The 23,548-nt window shown below is 34.7% G+C and overlaps 1 protein-coding gene across 2 annotated transcripts in view; it reads left to right on the top strand.

Annotated features, from left to right (window-relative positions):
• The window catches only part of LOC306671101 (serine/threonine-protein kinase PAK 2-like), a 368,847-nt gene that overhangs the window by 281,221 nt on the left and 64,078 nt on the right, over positions 1-23,548 (top strand). Inside the window, exons 6-7 of one of the 2 annotated variants that reach the window (XM_079156336.1) lie at positions 5,405-5,517; positions 19,906-19,965. In XM_079156336.1, the coding sequence (XP_079012462.1) occupies positions 5,405-5,517; positions 19,906-19,965 (173 nt within the window). The remainder of the gene's footprint in view (positions 1-5,404; positions 5,518-19,905; positions 19,966-23,548) is intronic. The other variant, XR_013766584.1, reaches the window with a different exon arrangement.

Genomic DNA, 23,548 nt, shown 5'->3' with positions numbered 1-23,548 from the left:
AAGTGCTATACAGATTCAATGCAATCCCAATTAAAATCCCAATGACGTACCTTACAGAAATAGAGCAAGCAATCATGAGATTCATCTGGAAGAATAAGAAACCCAGAATAGCTAAAGCAATCCTTCCCAGGAAAAACGAAGCAGGGGGTATCGCAATACCCGAACTTCAACTTTATTACAAAGCAATAGTAACAAAGACAGCATGGTATTGGTACCAAAATAGACAGGTAGATCAATGGTACAGAATAGAGGACAAGGACACAAACCCAAATAAATACAACTTTCTAATACTAGACAAAGGCGCCAAAAATATGCAATGGAGAAAAGATAGCCTCTTCAACAAATGGTGCTGGGAAAATTGGAAATCCATATGCAACAGAATGAAACTAAACCCATATCTCTCACCCTGCACAAAACTCAACTCAAAATGGATTAAGGACCTTGGAATCAGACCAGAGACTCTGCAGATTATAGAAGAAAAAGTAGGTCCCGATCTTCAACATGTGGGCCTAGGACCAGACTTCCTCAACAGGACTCCCATAGCACAAGAAATAAAAGCAAGAATCAATAACTGGGATAGATTCAAACTAAAAAGCTTTCTCTCAGCAAAGGAAACTATCAGTAATGTGAAGAAATAGCCTACAGAGTGGGAGAATATCTTTGCCACTCATACTTCAGATAGAGCACTAATCTCCAGAATCTATAAAGAACTCAAAAAACTCTACACCAACAATACAAATAATCCAATCGACAAATGGGCTAAGGAAATGAACAGACACTTCACAGAAGATGTACAAGCAATCAACAAACATATGAAAAAATGTTCAACATCTCTAGTAATAAGAGAAATGCAAATCAAAACCACCCTAAGATTCCATCTCACCCCAATTAGAATGGTGATTATCAAAAATACAAGCAACAGGTGTTGACGAGGATGTGGGGAGAAAGGTACACTCATATGTTGCTGGTGGGGCTGCAAATTAGTGCAGCCACTCTGGAAAGCAGTGTGCAGATTCCTTAGAAAACTTGGAATGGAACCACCATTTGACCCAGCTATCCCACTCCTTGGTCTATACCCAAGGGACTTAAAATCAGCATACTACAGAGATACAGCCACATCAATGTTCATAGCTGCTCAATTCACAATAGCCAGTTTGTGGAACCAACCTAGATGTCCTTCAATTGATGAGTGGATAAAGAAACTGTGGTATATATACACAATGGAACATTACTCTGCCATAAAGAACAATAAAATTATGGCATTTACAGGCAAATGGATGAAATTGGAGACCATCATGCTAAGTGAGATAAGCCAATCTCAAAAAATTAAAGGATGAATGATCTGGCTGATAAGTGGATGATGACACATAAGGGGGAGGGTGGGGGGAGTTAGTGTTAGGGTTAGGGTTAGGGTTAGAGTTAGGGAGGGGGAGAAGAATGGAGGAAGAACGGACTGTTTAGAGGGAAAAGAAGGGTGGGAGGGGTGGGGGGAAGGGAAAAATAATAGAATGAATCAAACAACATTATCATATGTAAATTTATGGTTATACAAATGGTATGCCTTTAACCCACGTACAAACAGACAAACAACATGTATCCCATTTGTTTACAATAAATAAAAAAAGAAAAAAAAGCAGTTTTGACAAATTGCAAGATCTGATCCTTCAAGTCTTGAGATAATAAAAGAGGAAATATTTTCTGTTTTGTCTTTGACCAACAAAAAAAAAAAAAAAAAAAGAGTTTCTTTGTGGCACAAGATATGGTCTATGTTAGGGAAGGATCCATAGGTTGCCAAGAAGAAAGTGTATTTGCTCATTGATGGATGAAATATTCTATATATATCTGTTAACTCTCAATTTTTGATTTTATTATATATTTCTATACTTTCTGCATTTAGCTTTTGTTTGGAAGATCAATGCAGTAGTAAGAGAGATATGTTAAATCCATCTCGTTTTACTGTTTGTTGTCTATTTGACTCTTGAAACTCAGAAAGTTTTGTTTGATGTATATAGAGGATGCCTTATGCAATATGGAATGTCCTTTTTTGTCCCTTTTGATTGACTTTGACTTAAAGTCCACTCTATCTGATATGAAGATAGAAACCCCTGTTTCTTTACACAATGCAGTTGAGTGATACAATTTTTCCCATGCTCTTACCTTCACTCTGTGGATGTATTTGCTTATGAAGTGAGTGACTTTGAGACATCATATTGTTGAGTCTTGTTTTTCATCCAATCTGTCATTCAATGTCTTTTGACTCATGAGTTTAGGTCATGTACATTCAAGGTTATTATTGAGATATAAGTTGTATTTCTTGTCATTTTGGTTTATTTCTAGTTTTTAATTTGACTTATTTTCTCTTTCCTTGATAATTCCTTTGGTATAGTTTTTTCTTTGTTGGTTTTCACTTTTTTCCCATTTGATCTTCATGGAATATTTTGTTGGGAACGTTCTATAGTGCACGCTTTCTAGTTCTGAATTCTCCTAACATTTTTTTAATCATGGAAGATTTTCATTTCATCTTCAAATCTGAAGGTTAATTTTGCTGGAAACAAAATTCTTGGTTGTCGTCCATTTCTTTTTTTTTTTCTTTTTTTTCATATCAGGACCTCCTACCTTTGTGTGTCTGGGTAGAAAAATGACCTGAGGTTTGATTTTGTTTCCCCTTATATGTAATATGATTTTTTCTCTCTCATAATCTTTAAGGTTCTATCCTTATATTCTATGTCAGGCTTTCTCCTTATACTGTGCTTTGAGTGGGTCTGCTGTAGTTTTGTACAGTTGGCATTCTACAAGCCTTGTGTATTTCATTTTCCATTTCCTTCTTTAGGTTTCAGAACTTTTCTGATATAATTTCATTGAAACATTTGTGTAGTTTGTGTATTCCTTTGGTTTCAACCTCTATGCCCTCATTTATCCTGCTAAATCTTAAGTTTTGTATTTTCAGGTTTTCCAATATTTCTTGGAAGTTCTGTTCATGGTCTCTCAACATCTTCTCTCCATGATCAACTTGATTTGTAAGTTAAGTTTTGTCTTCATTGCCTAAGAATCTGTCTTCTAAGTCGTCTAGTCTGTTGGTCATGCTTTCCAGTGCATTTTTAATTTGGTTTATTGATTGCATCATTCCAGTGTTATGGCTTGTTTTTCAGAATCTCTATCTCTTTATTGAAGTCATTGGAAGGAAATTGCTTAAAATATGGCATGACCGTTTAATGGACCGCTAGGTCATTTTGAATGGATTTAGGGGGAAGCCCATAATGTATCGCTGAGCATAGTGGAACAGACTGTGAATATCTATTTCTTGTTTTGGAGATGGCATAGCATAGAACTTAACAGCTGGTCCTCTAGTCATGTAAACTCCCTAAGAACCTTAGTTCTAATCTGTGCTGTTTAGGTGTCTCTAAGCTTCATTTGTAGAGAAGAGATACTATCTTGTGTTGTTGTTGTTAGTTCTGGGGATTGAACGCAGGGCCTCCACGTGCTAGGCAAGTCAATTTCATTGTAGGATTATAATACATAGAAACATTGATTTGGGGCTGGATATATAGTTCATTGTGGAGTATTTTTCTAGGATATGTGAGATCCTGTGTTCAAGACATGACATTTCAAAAAGATAAACAAAGCAAAGCAAAACCCCATGCATTTAGCTGGGCATGGTGGAATACACCTGTATCTCAGCAAGTCAGGAGGCTGAGTTAGGAGAATTGCAAGTTTTCAGGCAGGCTCAGCAATTTAGTTTAGATCCTTAAATCAAAGGGACTGGGGAGTTAGGTCAGTGGTAAGGTGCCTCTTGGTTCAACCCCCTGTATTCAAAAAACAAATACATATATAAAGTGTTTTTGAATCATATGATTATCATCTTTGAATCTGTCTGATTTTGCTCCACAATTTCTTTTTAAAGTACACTAACAATGCTATTTCCTATATTGCTTGAGATCAAATGAACATCTTGAACTTTTAAAGTTACTAAGATCTATAAAATGTTCTGTAAATTTAGAAAGAATTAGTGGAATTTAGAAGAAGAAGTTTTTGAAATTTCTGATGAATTTCATTTTAACAACTAAAACAAGTTCAAAATGGATTGAATAAGAATAAAAAATTGAAAATTACATTAATATTTTGAACATGGTAATAGATGTTATATATTAAATGATTAAAAATGAATGAATTATACCTACATATAGATGTAAGTATCACAAATCCAGGTGAATTGATTAATTCATTAATTCATTCATTTATTTGATTATTTATGATACTGGGGACTGAACCAAGAGGCACCTTATCCCTGTGATGGTTCCTCAGACAGTTTACAGGCATGTGCCACCATGCTTAGCCAGGTATATTGCAAATTAATAAAGTAAATTGCAGAGAAATACAGAAACTTCATCGCTACAACTATACAAAAGTGCGTGTAAAGGATGCACATGAAACACAGGACGAACACCAGATACAGGTTACCATGGGTGGAGGAAGAATGCCATAGGAAAGGGTGTACCCTGAATCCTTGGGCTTATTTGCAGTTCTGTTTCTTCAGCAGGGCTCTGTATTCCTTAGTGTATGTTATTCTTTCTTTTATCTTTTCTCCCAATATTTTTGTAGGTTTGAAATAGCAAGTAAAAGTTTTAGCCACAAGAATATCCTCCTCTTTTCCTTTCCTTGTTTTGTTTTTATGAATCTAAATTCTGGGGATCTGTCTCTTGTGGAAACCCTACTTCCTCTCTGTTCAAAGAAAGAAATAAACTGTCATTTTACTCTTCAAAAAAAGATTCTAAATCTTAAGTGTTATTTGATCCTTTTTCAGTTATTAGACGGGTAAAGTCTTTAGATATTATAAACGACAGTGATTTATTAATTTTAACTCTGATTGTGTCTTTTCTCCCTAGGCTTTCTGGTAGAGTTTTTGCTGCTATTTATGGGTCTCTGGGAAAGAAGGTAGCAACATTTTTGTATATCTAGACATTATAGTTACTTTCAGTTAGGAGAAAACCTAGATAAAGCTAACCATGACCAATAGAAATATATTTTTAAAGTTGTATATGTTATAGGAATTCATCTATATAATTTTATAGCCATTCTAACTTTTGGGTGAACAAGAAGGAATTATGTCATGAAAGAGCAAATATTAAAAAAAAAAATATATTTTCCCATGATGCTGTAAAAGGAGGATGAGTTCCTGGCAGTGGACTGATCCTAGAATGGTAAATCCACTTCAAATCAATCTAAAATATACTTAGGGTGTGTGTGGTGTAAAAATAGTGCGTATGTAAAAATACTTCTTTTTTGTCAGTCATGCTCTCACTACATATAACATATGTTACTATAAATTATTAACTGGTCGGTGTTGGTTATTCTCTAAGAGAATGAGCAAAACCATTATTTATATTCAATTCTATTTGCATTATAGGTTGCCATCAAATGGATGAACTTACAGAGAGAGCCATGGAAGGAACTGATCGTTAATGAGATCTGGGTGATGAAGGAATTAAGGAATCCAAATAGAGTAAATTTCATAGACAGGTAAATATGTTTGAGGTTCTTTTAAACACTGGGATAAAAATGTGGATATTTGTAATCTCATAGTTTGATCGAGGTTGGCTACTTCAAAGTGCTAATATTGAGAAGTAAACTTAAGGGAGAAAGAGAAGAGGTAAAAATAGCATATTCCAGGTGAGATGGTGCTTTTGTGACAAGGACATTACTTGGTAAGTGAGAGAAGGTAGGTAAATGAAGGACATTGCTGATGGTGTGAATATTCATTTCAAATGATCAGAAGCAGAAACATTAAGGAATGGTCAACTGGGATTCATGTCTTAACCCAGAGAGGTGACTAGCACACAATTCTGAAACATTTAGGTCAGTTTTATCTCAAATGCTGTTCTTCATGGGCAAATTGTATATGTCTATCAAAAGATCCTGTAGGCTGAGTTCAGTGATCCATACCTGTAATCCCAGTGGCTGGGAAAGCTGAGGCAACAGGATCATGAATTCAAAGCGGGCTTCAATAAGAAAGCAAGGTGCTAAGCATATCAGGAAGATCCTGTCTCTAAATGAAATTCAAAATGGAGCTGGGGATATTTCTCAGTGTTCCAGTTCCCCCGAGTTCAATCTCTGGTATGCGCCCTGCTCAAACAAAACTCATGTAGCTTAGAAATTGATATTTACAAACAATAAAAGACAGAAGGAAAATAAGTATATTATTCAATGTTTTTAAAAAGTGTTCATATTTATGAACAAAAGTTGACCAGTAAATAATGATACTAGTGGTTGTATTAAAGGGTGATACATTATTTTCTTCCACTTATCAAATTGTTTAGGATGGAGAAATAATAAAATATTTTGAGACTTTAGCTCTAAATATAGGGACTGCATTCATAGAAATAAACTTCTCAGGTACACTTTTCTTTTTTTCAAATAATATTTTATGTCAGCTAGGAATGCTGGGTAAGATCAGCCATATTTTTGGAATACACAGAACTTGACTTCAGATGCTGATTCTTTCACTTATGTGACCTTAGATGAGCTATTTAACTTTCAAGTCTCTATCTCTGTATCTGCAAAAGAAGACCAATAATTACTATATGATAGGGTAATTGTGGTTGGGAACCTCCTATGTATACACCTTAACAATTTTTGTGGGCAAACTATGATGTAAAAATCATAATGAATATCACAATGAACCCTGAGTACTTGTTTGTGCTGTTATATAATAACTTTCTAGTTTTCTTCTTTGGTCTCCAACTATCAGTTCTCTAGTGTTCTTATGGTGCTTAACATTTGAACTCTTGAAGATAGAGAGTGTCAGATATGTAGGAAAATAAACATTTGAATATGTTTTTCATGGTCTATTTTTAGTTACCTGTTAGGAGCTGATTTGTCTGTAGTCATGGAGTCCCTCTCTGGTGGGCCACTTATTTTTGTTGTCACAGAAACACATATGGAGGAAGCACAGATTTCTGCTGTGTGCAGAGAGGTACATTTTCTTTATTTTGGATAAGGTAGGGTGATGTGTGGTTAGCAAGGGATGAATAAACAAAAGTTTTGTGCACAGGCCATTTTTATTGTACACATTCTCTGCAAGGTATCTCATATTGTCTTATCTCAAATGAGAGTTTGAGTGTTTTATGTGTAGGATACCTTGGACATGAGGAATAGGCCCTTATTTATTTTTTTGTGGTCCTGGGAATTGGAAGTAGAGGCTCTCTACCACTGAGCTACATCCCCAGCCCTTTTTATCTTTTTCTATTTGAGACAGACTCTGAAGTTGCCTAGGCTGGTGTGGAACTTGTAATCCTCCTACCTCTACCTGTGTTGGAGCTGGGATTACAAGCATGCCTGTTTAAGGCCTTTGAAGAACTAATTTCACAGGCCAATCTCATTGTAGACACCACAATAGTTTACCATCCAGACAGGGCAAATTGAGAATAAATGGGGGTGCTATTAATAATATGCCACACAGTCAGGTGTGGTGGTATATGTGTAATCCCAGTGACTCAGGAGACTGAGGCAGGAGGATCACAAGTTCAAGACCCACCTCAGCAACATAGCAAAGCCCTAAGCAACTTAGTGAGACTCTATCTAAAAGCAAAAAGTAAAAATTGTTTTTGGTGTAAGTTTGTGGTAAAATCTCTCTGCAATACATTCCCAGTATCCCTTCCTTCACCTCCCCTTCCCTCCCCCTTCAATATTGGAAACAAGAACTATCATAAACAATATAAGACACACGTTTTAATTTGATAGCATTGTGTCTGCTTCTGCCTCTATTGAGCTCACAGAAGGTGAAGAAATTGTTGTTTCCTTATATTTTTTAATGAATATCTCCATGTACTGTTTGCTTATGTTAGAATTTTCCGAATTGCCCAAGTCTTAGCCAGTGTTTCATCTGTCTGTCTAACTTTTTTCTATATAGAAGACTCAGGTTAATGGTTTGCTTATTGTCATGAAACGTGATAGGACTTGTCTTATGTCACAGGGATCACTGTCATAAGTGACAAAATTAGAAAATTTATGAGAGTCTATTGTATAATACATATTGAATTATAAAATTTGTGTAATACCTAGTGAATTATTTTTATTAAGGTAATATTCTTTGATAATATGATTCTGAATTGTGTTCCACCTAATGTTTAAAGGAAGAAATCAGAACTCTTTCTTAGTTCTGAATATTATGACCCTTAACAAAATACATTTGATCCCTTAAAACCCAATCAAAATTTTACAAGAATTTTTCTGTTTATTCTTAATTTGTTTTCCTCATTTTTTTTCATAGTTGATAAAAATCAATTTAGGAGTTGTTCTAATGGCATTTACTTGTGTCTTCTTGGATGTGCCAAAATATTTACATTGTGACAAGTTTATTTCTACTTCTTGGACCAGCAGTTTCCTGTGGCTTTATTCGTTTCAAGAATCTGATTAAATGCCTGGTAAAATTAATGTGATGATATCATTTATATCTTTTCTCTTTGTATTACAGTAGAATATTTTGAATGAGATTTTTAGTAGTTAGAAATAATGTGCACTTTGTTGTTCTACTCAGATGGTAATAAGAATAAAAATACAGGTACCTTATCCCAAATATATCATTTATCCTTTAGTTTATATACAAAAACTGTAGAACAAAGAAAAATGTAAAATCTCATCTTACTTTCATATTTAAGGGAGGGAAAAATTTATTCCTACTTTTTAAAAAAAATTTACTTGTAAATAGACATAATTACATCATTCCATCTATTTATCTTTAATTGTGGATTTTTTTTTTTTTTTTTTGTTAGCTTCAGTTCTGGGCATCAGACCTAGGGTCTCAAACATGCGAGGCAAGTGCTCTACCACTGAGCTCTACCCCTAGCATATACTTTCATTAATGGTGTCAGTTTGTGAATATAGGTTGACATAAAATCTGAATGCAACCAGACCATCCTCATTAATACCTGCTTCTCTCAGGAGTTCACATTGGTTAGACTTCTTAGTCCCTCAGATTTCATGAGCAAATAACTGCAAATTTATTTTCTAGTGTAGAAGTAATTTCTAAAGAATTTATTTTTATTTACCATGTACTGTGTAATATTAGGCATCTAAACCTGAAAAGGCCTAGAAGTTATATGGACTCATCCATCATTTTACAAGAGACCACTGAAGACTAAGTTTTAAAAATCCATGGCACAGCCTGGGGCTGTAATTCAGTGTTAGACTATTTCCCTAGCATATACAATGTTGGGTTTGAGAATCAGCATTGAAAACAATAGAAAGAAAGAAAGAAAGAAAGAAAGAAAGAAAGAAAGAAAGAAAGAAAGAAAGAATCAGTGATGATGTGATTGAGCCGGGCAACTGGCAGATATATGCAGACTTACACAGAAAGGTCACGCCTAAAAAAAAAAAAAAAAAAAAAAAAAAAAAAAAAAAAAAAAAAAAAAAAAAATCAGTGGTAAAAAAAGGACTAAGAAAGAGATTATCTAACAATTCCTCTAGATTGTTCAGCCTCTGAATATCAAGATCCAGAAAAGAGGAAAGCAAGTTCACAATTCTGAGAAAGGTGCATAACAGGTAGTATTTAAGTCAGTAGACATTGAACAAGTAAATACTCTAGCAGTAGAGGTGAAGAACTTCACCCATCATCCCATGTCTGTTGTGACCCCACATAATTAGTCAATAAGGAAATATAAACCAAAACCAGAAAACACCACTTACACCTTATGTCAGACAATAATCAGTGCTAATAAGAATGTGGGAAAATTGGAATTCTAGGCCCGGCTCAGTGGTGCACACCTGTAATCCCAGGGACTTGGGAGACTGAGGTAGGAGGATTGTAAGATTGAAGTGAAGGAAAGAAGGCTGTGGATGTAGCTTAGAGGTAGAACACTCCTGAGATCAATTCCTAGTACTACAAAAATAAAAATGATAAAAAAATAAAACAAGATTGGAACCCTAATATATTGCTGGTGGGAATTTGAAATATTGCACTGCTTTAGAAACAATGACAGTTCCTTAGAAAGTTAACATTCAGTTACCACATGACCTAGCAATTTCACTCCTAGATATATATCCAAGAGAATGAAAAGCATATGTCCATGGAGTAGGAGAGGTAGCTCAATGGTAGAGTACCCAGCATGCACAAGGCCCTGGGTTCAATCCACAATACTGCAAAAGGAAAAAGGCAGCAATAGTATATGTGCACACAAAACTTGCACGAAGTGTCCATAGCAATGTTATGTAGAAGAGCAAAAGGTGGCAACCATCCAATTTGCTGTCATTTGATAAAGAGCGGAATATTATTTGGCTGTAAAAGGGATGGAGATACCGATGAGTGTACAACATTGATGCTTGAACAAAAAGAAGCCAGACAACAAAGGAAATGGGATTAGGATATTGTTTCCTGAATGCTTTTTGCCCCATTGCCAAAGATTCTGGTTCAAGTAAGCAGTTATAATACTTTTCAGGTAATTAATTTAGAATACTTCTCAGAACAATTTTCCAAAGCCTCTAGTTTCTTACATTCATTAGCAAATATAAAATTTTGTACATGACTTGTGTTAGGCAGTTTTAAATTGCTGACTAGAGAACCAAGAAAACTTTCTACTGTTGTAGGACATACATTCTACTGGAAGGAGAGAAAGAATAAGAAAAATACAAATAATTCTTTAGGAATGGATGCTTGTTTAACTTTGATTGTTTTAAATTTGTTCTAATGAGTTATACATGAGGATAGAAAGCATGCTCAATTCAGCATTGTTAAAAGAAAGAAGCCAGCTGAGATGCCCTTACACAGAGGACTGGATAAAGCAATGGATGTTTTAAATGCTCTTCCTGGTAAGGAGAGAGAGAGTGAGAGAGAGAAAGTCAGTCAGGGGTTTGCTTTTAAAAGGTTGCTTTTGGAGGGCTTCACTAAGGCAACACATGGACCCAGGATGTAAGAGAGTGATGCTCATTTACCTAGAGAAGAGCATTTCCTGGTGCATTCAAAGATCTTTAAGGATTTCAGCAGAGTTACAGTGCATTTAGCAAAAAAATGTGCAATAAGTTCGTCAGGGAAATGAGGCACTGTGTAGTGCTTTGTGAGGATTCTGACTTTGTATCTGAGATTGGAATTCAGACTTTTACTCTAATATGGGGAAACCATAGGAAAGTTCTTAGAAGAGGCATAAAATGGTCTCACTTCAATTTTAAGAGGCACACACTGGTCACATTGTTCAGAAAAGATTCTCAGGGAAGGCAAAGGCAGAAGCAGGAAGACCAATTAGGCAGCTGTTGCAATAAAAGTCAGGCAAGAAATGACAGTGATGTAGACCTGGATGGAATCAAGGACGTGATAAAAAAAATCATTAGATTCTGGATGTATTTTGAAAGGAAAGTCTATGTAAAAGAAGCATTGTGGATAGTTCCAGGAGATTACCCTAAGCAAGGTGAAAGATGAAATTGAAGTTTGCCTTAGTTGATACTGGAAGGACTGCAGGAGGAGTGGAGGGGTTGGGAGGTTAGTTGTGAGGTCAGTGGTCAACATGTTAATGTACTTAGATATGTGAAGATTGGGATACCTAGTGAGATGGTCAAGTGGATATGTTGAGGAGAGTGTGGGGTATGCAGATCCAGGGTCCAGGGTAGAGGTACTAACTTGAAGCTCCTGAGCTACAGATATTTTCTTAAGTTGTAAGACAAGATGAGGACACAAGGTCAAGTGGGTGTAGACAGACAAAAAGATAGCTGGCACCCTGACACAGGTTCATATCTAAGAGTCAAAGCAGACCAGCAAGGAGACTAAGAAGGAATAACTGGAAATAGAAGTAAAACTAGATTAAGACATACCTTGAAATCCATAGGCAAAAATGAGGGAGAGATCAACTTGAGAGAAACTACAGTTATTTCAGTTAAGATGAGGACTGAGCCTTTATCTATTTAGATGTAAACTTGAGGAATGAGGATATCTGCTTTCTATCAAAATAACATGGACCAGATTAATCCTCCTTGCCTGAACATCCCATAGAAATCAGATTATATGAATCAGTGGTTTTCTAGACACTGAGTCAGACAATGAATGAAGGACAATGAATGAAGTGATGTTTGAAAGTGAGTAACAACTGAAGTGAACCCTATGACAGTTTCCAGGCCATGTAGAGATTGTGATTATTTCTAAATGGTTATAGATTTCAAAGTTCAAAATATACAATGTAATTACATATTATCAGAACAGAAAAGGCATCATCACAAACAGAAAGTGCCTGAGAAATTAAAGAGATCCATATGCTGCTGCAATTTATATCCTGCAGTGTGGAATGAAGATTAAATCAGAAACAGGGAAGGAAAGAATTAGTAAATGAATTGAAGACCAAACTAAGGAAACTCCATAAAATATGGTTCAGAAAGACAAAATTATTCAGAAAGCCTTATATGGTGCTAATGATCATACAAAAGAGTATACAACTTGGTAGACAGATGCTATTAAAAGTACCAAATTGAAGACTGAGAAGATCATAAAATAGAATAAGCAGAGCTTCCAGTATGAATTAGGCAACAGGATTATAAAATGAAAGTACAATATCTTCAAGCTGAACTGATAAAATAATTCATAATTTAGCAAATGAAGTTGAAAGTAAATTAGAAGTAAGAAAAAGAATCTTAAAAATAGCTAGACATAAAAAGCGGACTATTTCAAAGGACAGCAATAGGAGTACTCACCAAAAAATACCATTAATGGAAACCTGATGGCAGTAGAGGAATATTTTTAAGTTATAAAGCATTAGTGCCAGAAATATGAGATTACTGTTTTTTTTAATAGTCTTGACATATAAGTATAATAAAGAATAAGGTGGACTTCAGGAGTGTTTATGTTAAAGTGTGTGCATAGATCAACACCCAGCACCTCAAGGAAAATCAAAGAAACCTAAAGGACATGAACAAAATCAAGCCATTTCAAAAAACATGTTAAAGAAAGTGACACCAAAAATTTGTCAGGAATTCCACCTCTGGATCTGTTCTCCCTTGGGAGAAGTCTGAGTCTATCCTATCCTTTAAATCAAACTGTGTTTCCAGAGAAGAAATTCATTAAGAGACTTCAGAGAATGTGCTGTAGATAAAAATAAAATGAAATTTCAAAGGAAAATTCACATATAAGAAGAAGATGTATCTATAGAACAAGTAAATACTTAATAGTTAGCTAAAAATAGTAATATTTTATTTGGATCTAAAAAAAGATAAAACAAAATACTCTTTAACTATGCATCAAAGATGATAACATCATTATTGGAGATGAAGTTCCCTTAAATCTTTGGAGGAGGAGTATGGAAATAACAAATGCATTATAATTTAAGGGGATAAACACAAACAGATTAGTTGAATACAGAATATTTGAAACTCTAATAGGAGAACTGGAGAAGAAGAAGACAGTTTTGTTATTGTGATTTTTACAAATTTGTTGTATATTTTGGGTCAAACTTGTGTCATTTGAAAACAATGTCACCTAGTCTATGATTTATCCTTATCTCTATATTATCTTTTTCTGCTCTCTCTTGATGATGTGGCTGGATAGTAATTCTTAAAGTCAAGTGATATCAGTCTTCCAAACTTGTTCTTGTCAATGTTGCATTGTTTATTATGAGTCTTTTGTGTTTTCATGCAGACTTTAGAATCACTTTGTCAGTATCCACAATGTAACTTAACTAAGAACTTATTTAGATTGCATCGTCTATAAGTTACATTGAGAAGAACTAAGATCTTGAAAAATTTGAGTCTTCCTCTCCATGAAGATGGAACATCTCCCCATTTCTTTAGTTCTTGTTTGATTTTGTTGATCAGATTTTGTTCTTCTATTGTAGATCTTATAGAGACTTTGATAAATTTATACCTAAGTATTTCATTTTGAGTGTGCTAATATGAATGGAATTGTGTTTTAATTTTCATATGGAGTTCAGGGTGTGAAAAAATGTAAGCATAAATGCTGTGGAATGATGGAAATAATGGGTGACTTAGTCTTAAAACCAGCTTCATTCTCTTTTCTGCCATTGCCCTTGAGCAGTTTTTTTGATATCTTGGCATGTTTGAGAAGACAACAGAATCAAAGTAAAGGCAAAGGCTTTAGTTTTTGGTATAATAATAATATGAAAAATGCCATGGCTTTGGTGACTGTGGTTTTGAACTATCCATTGTAATAGTTTAACTTTCCATTTAAAATGCCCATAAATGCATGGTTGCATTATTCATTAAAGTGTTCTCTTTATTACACTAATGTAAATTACATGTCATATTATGCTCTGCTTTCTAGTTCTTATGCTGTATACTGCTCAGTCAGTGAATTTGTGGACTTACAGAGTAGATCGACTCCATCAAATGCTCTTGAGGCATTGAGAACAGAAACTGACCTTTTGATTTGTCAGTAGGACAGCCACATTTGACCCTTGTCAAAGCAGTTTTGAAGGAGTGGGTGGTGAAGTCAGGAAGTGAAACTGAAGAAGTGTTAAATAGTAGTTTGTGCAAGTAGAAGATACATAAAAGCCACTTAGCTTTAAAGACCACAATAAAATAGAAGCCTGTATCAGGTGCACCGTGAGGGATTCCGGGAGGTGATTTTATTTATTTATTTTGGTACTCGGGATTAAACCGAGGTGCACTTAACCACTGAGTTACATCGCCAGACTTTTCATTATTTATTTAGAGATGGGATCTGGCTAAGTTGTTTAAAGCCTCACCAAATTGCTGAGGCTGACTTTGAACTTGTGATTTTCCTGCCTCACCTTCTAAATTAGTGGGATTACAGGCATATGCCACCATGCCCTGCTACTTGTATTGTTGTTTGCTTTAGTAGAAATGAAAAGAACACAATTTTTTTACTGATCCTGTAGAGAGAGAAAATTTGGTCATGTGGATATTCAGATTCAATCTTCTGCAATTCTGAACTCATATTAATCCCACATCATTCCCCTCCCTGGAGAACATCCTCCCAGTACTCTTGAATCTGCCTGTCTTTATAAAATCATCAAATTAATTTCTGGAACTTTTACCTTGGTTACTTAAATCAAAATCATCCTAGATTTACTGTATTATGTTGCCTCCTGGTGTTAGTGTAGCTTCTATTTTTATTTTATCATTGATACCTAAATTAACTTCAGTATGATCTGATAGAATTCAGGGTAATATCTTCATTCCTTTTGTTTTCACTGAGTTGCTTTGTGGCATAATATGTGTTCTATTTTAGAGAAGGATCCCTGTGATGCCAAGAAGAAAGTGTATTTGCTCAATGATGGATGGAATATTCTATATATGTCTGTTAATTCTAAATTATTGATTGTATTATTTAGTTCTGTACTTTCTGCATTTAGCATTTGTTTGTAAGATCTGTCCAGTAATGAGAGGGATATGTGAAATCCACCCATTGTTCTTGTTTGTCATCTATTTGATACTTGAAACTGAGAATGTGTTTTTGATATAAATAGATGATCCCTTTTGCAATATTGAATGTCCTCTTTTGTCCATTTTGATTAAAGTTCACTCTTTCTTACATGAGGATAGAAACCCCTGCTCATTTACACAATCTGTATGAATATACATTTTTTTCCCTTGATCTTACCTTCAGTCTATGGATGTATTTGCCTATGAAGTGAGTCGCATGGAGACAATATATTGTTGGGTCTATTTTTTTCATCCAATCTGTCATTCATTGTTTTTTATTGATGAGTTTAGGCCATTAACATTGAAGGTTACTATTGAGATACAAGTTGTATTTTTGCTCATTTTGGTTTATTTCTTTCTTTTAATTTAACTTAATTTTTCCTTTTCTTGATAATTCCTTTGGTGTCGTTCTTTACTTTGCTGGTTTTCACTTTTTTCTTTTTCATTTCATCTTTATGGAATATTTTTTGAGGACATATTATAGTGCATTATTTCTAGTAGTAAATTCTAACTTTTTTTAAATCATGGAAGATTTTTATTTCATCTCCAAATCTAAAAGTTTAAATTTGCTGGATACAAAATTCTTGCTTACCATCCATTTCTTTTTTTTCAGAGCTTGAAATATATCATTCCAAGACCTCCAAGAAATGAGTGTTTGAGTTGAGATATTAGTTGAGGTTAGAAGTGGTTTCCCACAATATGTAATTTGATTATTTTCTCATGGCCTCTAAGATTCTATGCTTATTCTATATATTACTCACTCTCATTATAATGTGACTTGATGTGGGTCAGTTATAATTTAGTACTTTTGGTGTCCTGCAAGCCTCCTCTATTTAATGTTCCTTTTAATTTTTTAGTTTTCAGTAGTGTTCTGATATAATTTCATTGAAAAATTTGTGCATTCCTTTGATTTTAATCTCTATGCCCTCATCTATCCTGTTAAATACTAAAATGGTCTTTTCATTTATGTCATATTTCTTGGAAGTTCTGTTCATGGTCTCTCAACATCTTCTCTCCATGGTCAACTTGTTTTCAAGATGATAAGTTTTGTCTTCATTGCCTAAAAATCTGTATTCCCAGTGGTGTAGTCTGTTGTTCATTCTTTCCATTGAATTTGTAATTTGGTTTATTGATTGCATCATTTCAAGTGTTACTGCTTGATTGTTTTTCAGAATCTCTATGTCTTTATTGATGTGATTGTTCTTTTCCTGGGATCTCTGTCTAATGTCACTCCTTAAGTTGTCCTTTTCCTTGCAGATCAGTTTTAGTAAGTACATTCTTAACTCCTTCTATGATAGAGCTTCCACTGTGGTATTAATGGTTCTATTATTGAAGAATCTTGTTTTTTTAGGACAATTTGTTTCTTATTTTCTTGTTGTTTGGGTGTCTACACCCAAACAACAATATGGATCTGAGGGAGTAGAATTTTCACCTTGAGACACATATTCCTCACCACAAAGGGAGAGACAAAAAATAAACTCATATAGTGCAAACAATATACAACCTGCTTGCTTTTTTCCTGGTCATTTAGGCCCACTCTCTCTCATGCAGCATGGGTTTGCCAGGCTGGTTTTTTGGGCCTGACTCAGGTCCATGAGAAATTCGCTTCCTCAACTGCTGTGGGGGCCATGCTCACGCTGCAAAATGGTTCCTTCCTTTGCCCTCTGCACAGAATTGGGAGAGATGCAGTTTTTTGTTTGATATTGTACAATGGCCCAGGCAGTGTCTTTGTTCTCTAAATTCTCCAATCACAGACATGCCACAGTCCTCCCCAATATGCAGTTTTCTTTGAAGCCTTTATCAATTTCCCCTGTCATGGAGTAACGATTCCAGCTTGTGCCAAGGGTTGCTGCTGTAGCTTTCATAGCTGTGACACTGGGAATTCCTTCCCTAATATATTTGATCGACTGAGTTTCCAATTTCTTTGAGTGTACGGTATTAAATTCCAGCAAAGACCATCCAATGTTTTATCCATTCAACCCCCTAACAGAAGAGCTCTGCTTTTCTTGATTTAATATCACGTATCATTAGTAAATAGTACCCTGTCCATAATTATACTAAGTGGAAAATAATTAGACATCCAATCCAAATACTTAGAGTGGATGACTGGAAAAAATAAGAAAAACAAGATTCCTCAAAATAATATCTACAGGAAATTCAATTTATAATTATGAACTCACAGAATGTAAGGATGGGAAAATATTTCATGTACATAGTAACCATAAGCAAGCAGGGTGGTCACATGTACATCTGACAAAATAGAATAAATCAACAAATGTGAAAAGAGTCAAAGAAGGACATTATATAATGATAAATGGATCAATTAATTGGGCACAAAGAAAAAACTTATCAATATGCATGCACTCAATAACAGAGCATCAGAATACATAAACCATTGAAGGAACTGAAGGGATAAATAGTAACACATTTGCAATTTTATTTACATGGACTTTAATACCCCACTTTCAATAGGGAGACAACATAGAGATAGAACATCTTTAAAGATACAGAGGGCTAGAATAACACTGCGAATTAAATGACCCTAAGGTCCCCAGCACCACACACACACAAAAAAAATGACCCTAAGGTACATACGTGGTGTTTTCCAAACAGCAACATTTGAATACATTCTTCTCAAGGGCTCATAAAACATTCTATAGGACAGACTAACTATATATCTATTAGAGTCTCTGAATAAGAATAAATGTAGAAGAATGACATCACACCAAGTATATATTTTTCAATTCTAATGCAATTAAACTTGAAAGTAATGGTAGAAGGAAAACTGGAAAATTTTCCAATAGGCAAAAATGAAACCACACAGTTAAACAAGCAATGGATCAAAAAGAAATCAAAGGGGAAATGAGAAAATACAATCAGGTGGACAAAATTGAAAATACAAAATACCCAATGTGATTGGTTGAAGCAAAAGGGGTACAAAAATGGAAGCTTATAGTGACTAATACTTGTACTTCAAAAGAAGAAAGATCTTAAATAACCAGCCTGTCTTTAGACCTTGATGTAATTTAGATACTTCGTGTTTCCCCAAGGTCTATATGGTAAAAGCAGGGTTTCAAGTCTGATACTACTGGGGGATATGGGAACCTGTAATGGGTGTGTCTTAGTGGGGGGGCTGACTTGAATGTGGAGGGTGGTGGGACTCCAGACCCTGCCTCTTCCTTCACTCCCAGCTATTAGGTGAGCAGTTTTGCTCTTGCAGGCATTTCCATCATGAATTCTTTCTCACCACAGGTTAAAGTAACATGATCAACAGGAACCTCCAAAACTGAGTCACAATAAGCCTCCTCTCAGTACAAGTTGAGTCATCTCAGATTGTTATTATAGAAAAGAAAATATGACTCAAACATTCCTTCAGGAAGCTGAGAAACAAACAAAAAGAACAACAAAAAGAAACAGAAAAACAGACAATTAAAAAAAAAACCCAAAGTTAAAAGAATGAAGTAAAAAAAAATAAAATAAAATTAGATTTGGGAATAAGTAAAATAGATAATAGAAACAAATTATTGATATTGTTTGTTTCTTTAAAAAGATCATCATAATTGAATGAAAACTTTTAGCTGGATTAACTAAGTGCCTCAGTTGGTGTTGTTATAACAACATGTTTCAGGATAGGTAATTTATACACCATAGTGAGTAGTAGATTGAGAAGAGAAATTAATATCTTACAGTTCTGGAGGAATCAAGATCAAGGTGCCAACACTGGTGTCAAGTGAGTGCTGCTTTTTGCTTCCAAAGTGGCATCTTGCTCGGTCCTCATGAGGTGCAAGGCAGATAAACAAGAGAGTGCTTTCTTCAGCCTTGAAGCCTTTTATAAGGGTGTTCATCCCAGAAGCCACAGTGCTGCATTTCCCCACTAGTTTTTATTGGTGCTTTGCAGTTCAACCTGACGATGGGATTTGTTGTTCCATTTGTACGTGCATACAATATAACAATATAATCTGGACAAGTCACTGCACATCACATCACTTTACCCTCCTTTGCTCTTTTCCATCCCCTGGTCTCTTTCCTCCATTCTGCTCATCACCCTTTGATTATTAGTTGTTTCTCTGCTCTCCCTACACTTTTCTTTGCCTTTTTTCATGTTAGTTTCCAGTGTGAGAGCAAACACATGAACTTTGACCTTCTGGGTTTGGCTTATTTTGCAAAATATGATTTTAAGTTCCATCCATATTTACTGGAAAAGACATAAACTTCATTTTTTAATTTTCTTTATGGATGAATAAAACCCTAATGTGTATATACCACATTTTCCTTATCCATTCCTCTGTTTATGGACACCTGAGCTGGTTTCATTGTTTGGCTATGATGAATTGTGCTGCCATAAACATGGATATGCATTTATCCCTATAGTATGATGACTGTAATCTTTTAGGATATATCCCAAGAGGAAATATATAGCTGGATCATATGATGTTTCTATGGCTAAACTTTTGAGGAAGCTCCATACTGATTTCCATAGTGGTCCTACTCATTACAGTCGCACCAAGAGTGTAAAAGTGTTCTTTTCTTCTCCAGATTCTCTCTACATTTTATTATGATTTGCATTCTTGATGACTGCTGTTCTGACTATGTGAGGTAAAATCTCACTGAAGTTTTGGTTTGCATATCCCTTATTGCTAATGACATTGAATATTTTTTCAAATATTTGAGGGCTATTTGTATTTCTTCTTTTAAAAAAATCTGTTTTATTCATTTGTTCATTTATTATTTGGATGATTTCTTTTTTGATGTTGTGTTTTGTTGTTTTAGTTCTTTATCTATATTAGTCCTAGAAAGGGGATAGCTAGAAATGACTTTCTGTAGGCTTTCTCTTCAATTTTCTAATTACTTCCTTCGTTCTGAAGATTTTTAACTTGATGACATCTTCTTGAATAACTCTTGACATTATTTTCTGAGCTTTCATCTTGTATTGAGCAAGTTTTTGACCCATTTCTAAATATTGCTGCATAGGAGATTACGTTTCAATATGAATTCTTAAGGGAACACCATCATGTGAGCTATATAGCATCCCACCCTTTATCCCCAACTTTCATATCCTTATGTGAAATGCATTCATTTTATCCCAGTACCCCAAAAACTTTTGACACCTTTCACCATAAAAAGTCTGACTCTAAAGTCATATCATCTGCATCTTATGTGAATGAAACTCAATATGTGATTCTTCCTGAGGACAATATCCCTTCAGGTATGAGGCTATGAAATCAAGCTTTATGTGCTTAAAAAGCACAATGGTAGTACAGGCATGTGATAGACATTTTCTTTTCAATAGGAAGATAGAGACAAGAAAAAAGTATCCAATTCAATGATCCAAAACCTGACAGGAAAATCAGCATTAAAGTTTCAGGCTTGAGAATAACTATTTGGACTCTGTAACCAACCTTCCAGACACTGGGATGGGGGTTGGTTGCTCCAAATTTCAGGACATCATGTCCTCATGTCTTTGCTGGGTAGAGTACAGACTCTACCTATCCTATGTTGAAATCATGTGCCTTGGGCTCTCCCAGGATGGGGTTACATGCTGGTGACTCTATAGTTCGGGACCTCTGGATAAGCCCAATTCCATGGTTCCACTAAGCTTTGTCCTGATGGAATATTATTGTGGTGTTTTTAAACCCATAACCACCCAGGTCATTAGCCTAGTGGGGACTCTGTCTACATCCTAGCCTCTGTGGAAATTCTCTGACCAAGTTGAAGAGTCTATGAGATTTTTTTTTTTTTAATATCCACAATGGGGTGTCCTTGTCTCTACACCTCTTCCATGCTTGTGCCTGCAAATTTAGCACTATACATATGTTTCTCAGGATTACAACCTATATATTTGATAGCAGTGTACTGAATAATACCTAAGACTGCTTGGGTAACGGCAGGGCTGGCATAGTAGCATTGCATTAGAAAACAGAGAGAAGAGAGCTGAGGCAGTGCTAATCGGAGAGACCCTAAACACCAAGAAATTGTGGATCTTCTAGGACCCTCCCTCGAACCTGTTCTTGCCTTAAATTTCTGGGAATGTGGTGGAGTTGATATCCTTAAAGATCTCAGAATAGCCTTCAGGGTCTTGTCCCATTATCTTGATGAATAGCTTCTGCTTTCTTTCTGTCCATAAGAATCTGCTTATCAAATCATTGCTTAGCCACATCGTTGATATTCTCTCCCAAATACCTTTTTTTTTTCTTTATAATGACTCCATGCTGATACTATTCCAAATCTTTAAAGACTGCTTCACTGTTTGTTATAAATTCCAACTTTAATTTAAGTTCCCTTGTAAGAAATTAAGAAAAATCTTGCAGCACATTTGAAATTTGCTTAGTTAACCTCTTTGAGCCCCTAGCTTCCACCATTCATTGTTTTTTTCTGATTTGTTCTAAATAGTTATACATGACCATAGAATGCATTTTGACATGTCATTCATAGTTAGAGTATAATTTCTCATTTTCTGGTTGGACTTCATGTTGCATGACATGGTAATATAGTCACTCGTGTACAAAGGTAATAATGTCAGATTCATTCTATAATCATTCCTATCACTATAACCCTCCCCTAACTTCACTCCCTCTACCTATTCCAATGTAGCTCTATCCTTTCAAAGACTTCACCCTTATTGTGAATTAGCATCCACATATCAGAGAAAACATATGGCATTTTGTTTTCTGGTCTTGAATATGCAATAATCCAGTTTTACCTGCTTGAGGTAGAAATAATGCTTTGTAACTTTAATGTCTAACTTTATACTTATCTTACCCCTTCTATTTAATTGAGATCAGTTTAGTACTGAGAGTGAGCCTTACATGTTTTTTTTTCCCCCCTTGGCTTTTCAAAAACAAATTTTATTTGTTTAAAGTATTTGTACATGAAACTAGAATGCATTTATACATTTTGATATTGATTATGGCCTATATCTCAAATTAACTCAGATTGTCATACTGAAAGTTCTAATTTTTCAGGGAGTAACAGAAAACTGATATAAAGTTTCAAGGAAAATATAAAATGATATTAGTAAGATTAAAACATATTGAGATTGTACAGTAGTTGTTATCCATGAAACATAAGTTTTATAATTCCATATTTTTACATTACACTTCAGTTTGAAGGATATCAGCATGATGGAATGTTCTTCTCAACCTTGTGTAAAAGATTTATGTACTTAAAACCTGAATACGTCTATACCCTGAATCCAGTAATAGCACCACGATTACACTGATGTTCTTTTCTTCAACAATATTAGCTTTGAAAGAAAAATTCAGAATCTAGTGTAGTATAATATTCCCATACACAGTGGTTCTTTACCAGAGTTGTACATACCACTTTCCTTAAGACTAGTTTCTCAAAATGATAAAATTTAGGACTGGGGTGTTGGATCAGTGCTAGAGCACATCCCTAGCATGGGTGTGGCCCTGGTTTGATCCTCAGCACTACAAAAATAAATAAAAAAGGAATAAATAATGATATAATGGTATCTTGTCCATCTTCAACAAAAAAATTTAAAAAATTTACCAACACAAGAAGTTATCTTGATAGTTAAAAGCAGATTAATGTATTAGGAAATTGTTACTTCAACAAATTGAATCAAATTGTTTTATATCAATATATTAATAATTGAGCATAAGAAACATCCGTAAATAGCTTTAACTGATTGTTATAAATTTATATAACCAAGTTGATTATATGAATTTTTTTTGAAAATTAAGTTCCACAAAACTTCTGCAAATTAAAACTATTCTCTTTACCAGGAAAAAGATTTCTAATCCAGAAACACTTCTTTTTTCTTCTCCTTTCACTACTAAAACAAATTACCATACATAGAGCCTTTTTTTGTTGTCCCATTTAAACATTCATACTCCAAACAATATTTATGAATTTTCTGAATTTTTATAAATTATCTTAAGGACTTTAAGAAGTGAAATGTATTTGATATTCTATTTAGCATTTGATGATTTACCATTATAACTTTCAATCTACTCAGATCTCTTGGGTAAAAAACACATTTATGATTAATCCCATTGATGTTAAACCTAAATCCGTTTTAACTATAAACACCAAGATACCAGACAAGTGTAGTTAACAGTATTAACCTTCTCTCCCTATTGATAAAAAATTCTAGAACAATGGATATTACATTGTAGACATTTTATACAAACCAACACTCTCATACTGGTCTAAC

Source organism: Sciurus vulgaris (genome assembly GCF_902686455.1).
Source record: "Sciurus vulgaris genome assembly, chromosome: 10".
In the NCBI taxonomy this organism is placed as follows: domain Eukaryota; kingdom Metazoa; phylum Chordata; class Mammalia; order Rodentia; family Sciuridae; genus Sciurus; species Sciurus vulgaris.
This window is presented reverse-complemented; position numbering and strand designations above follow the sequence as displayed.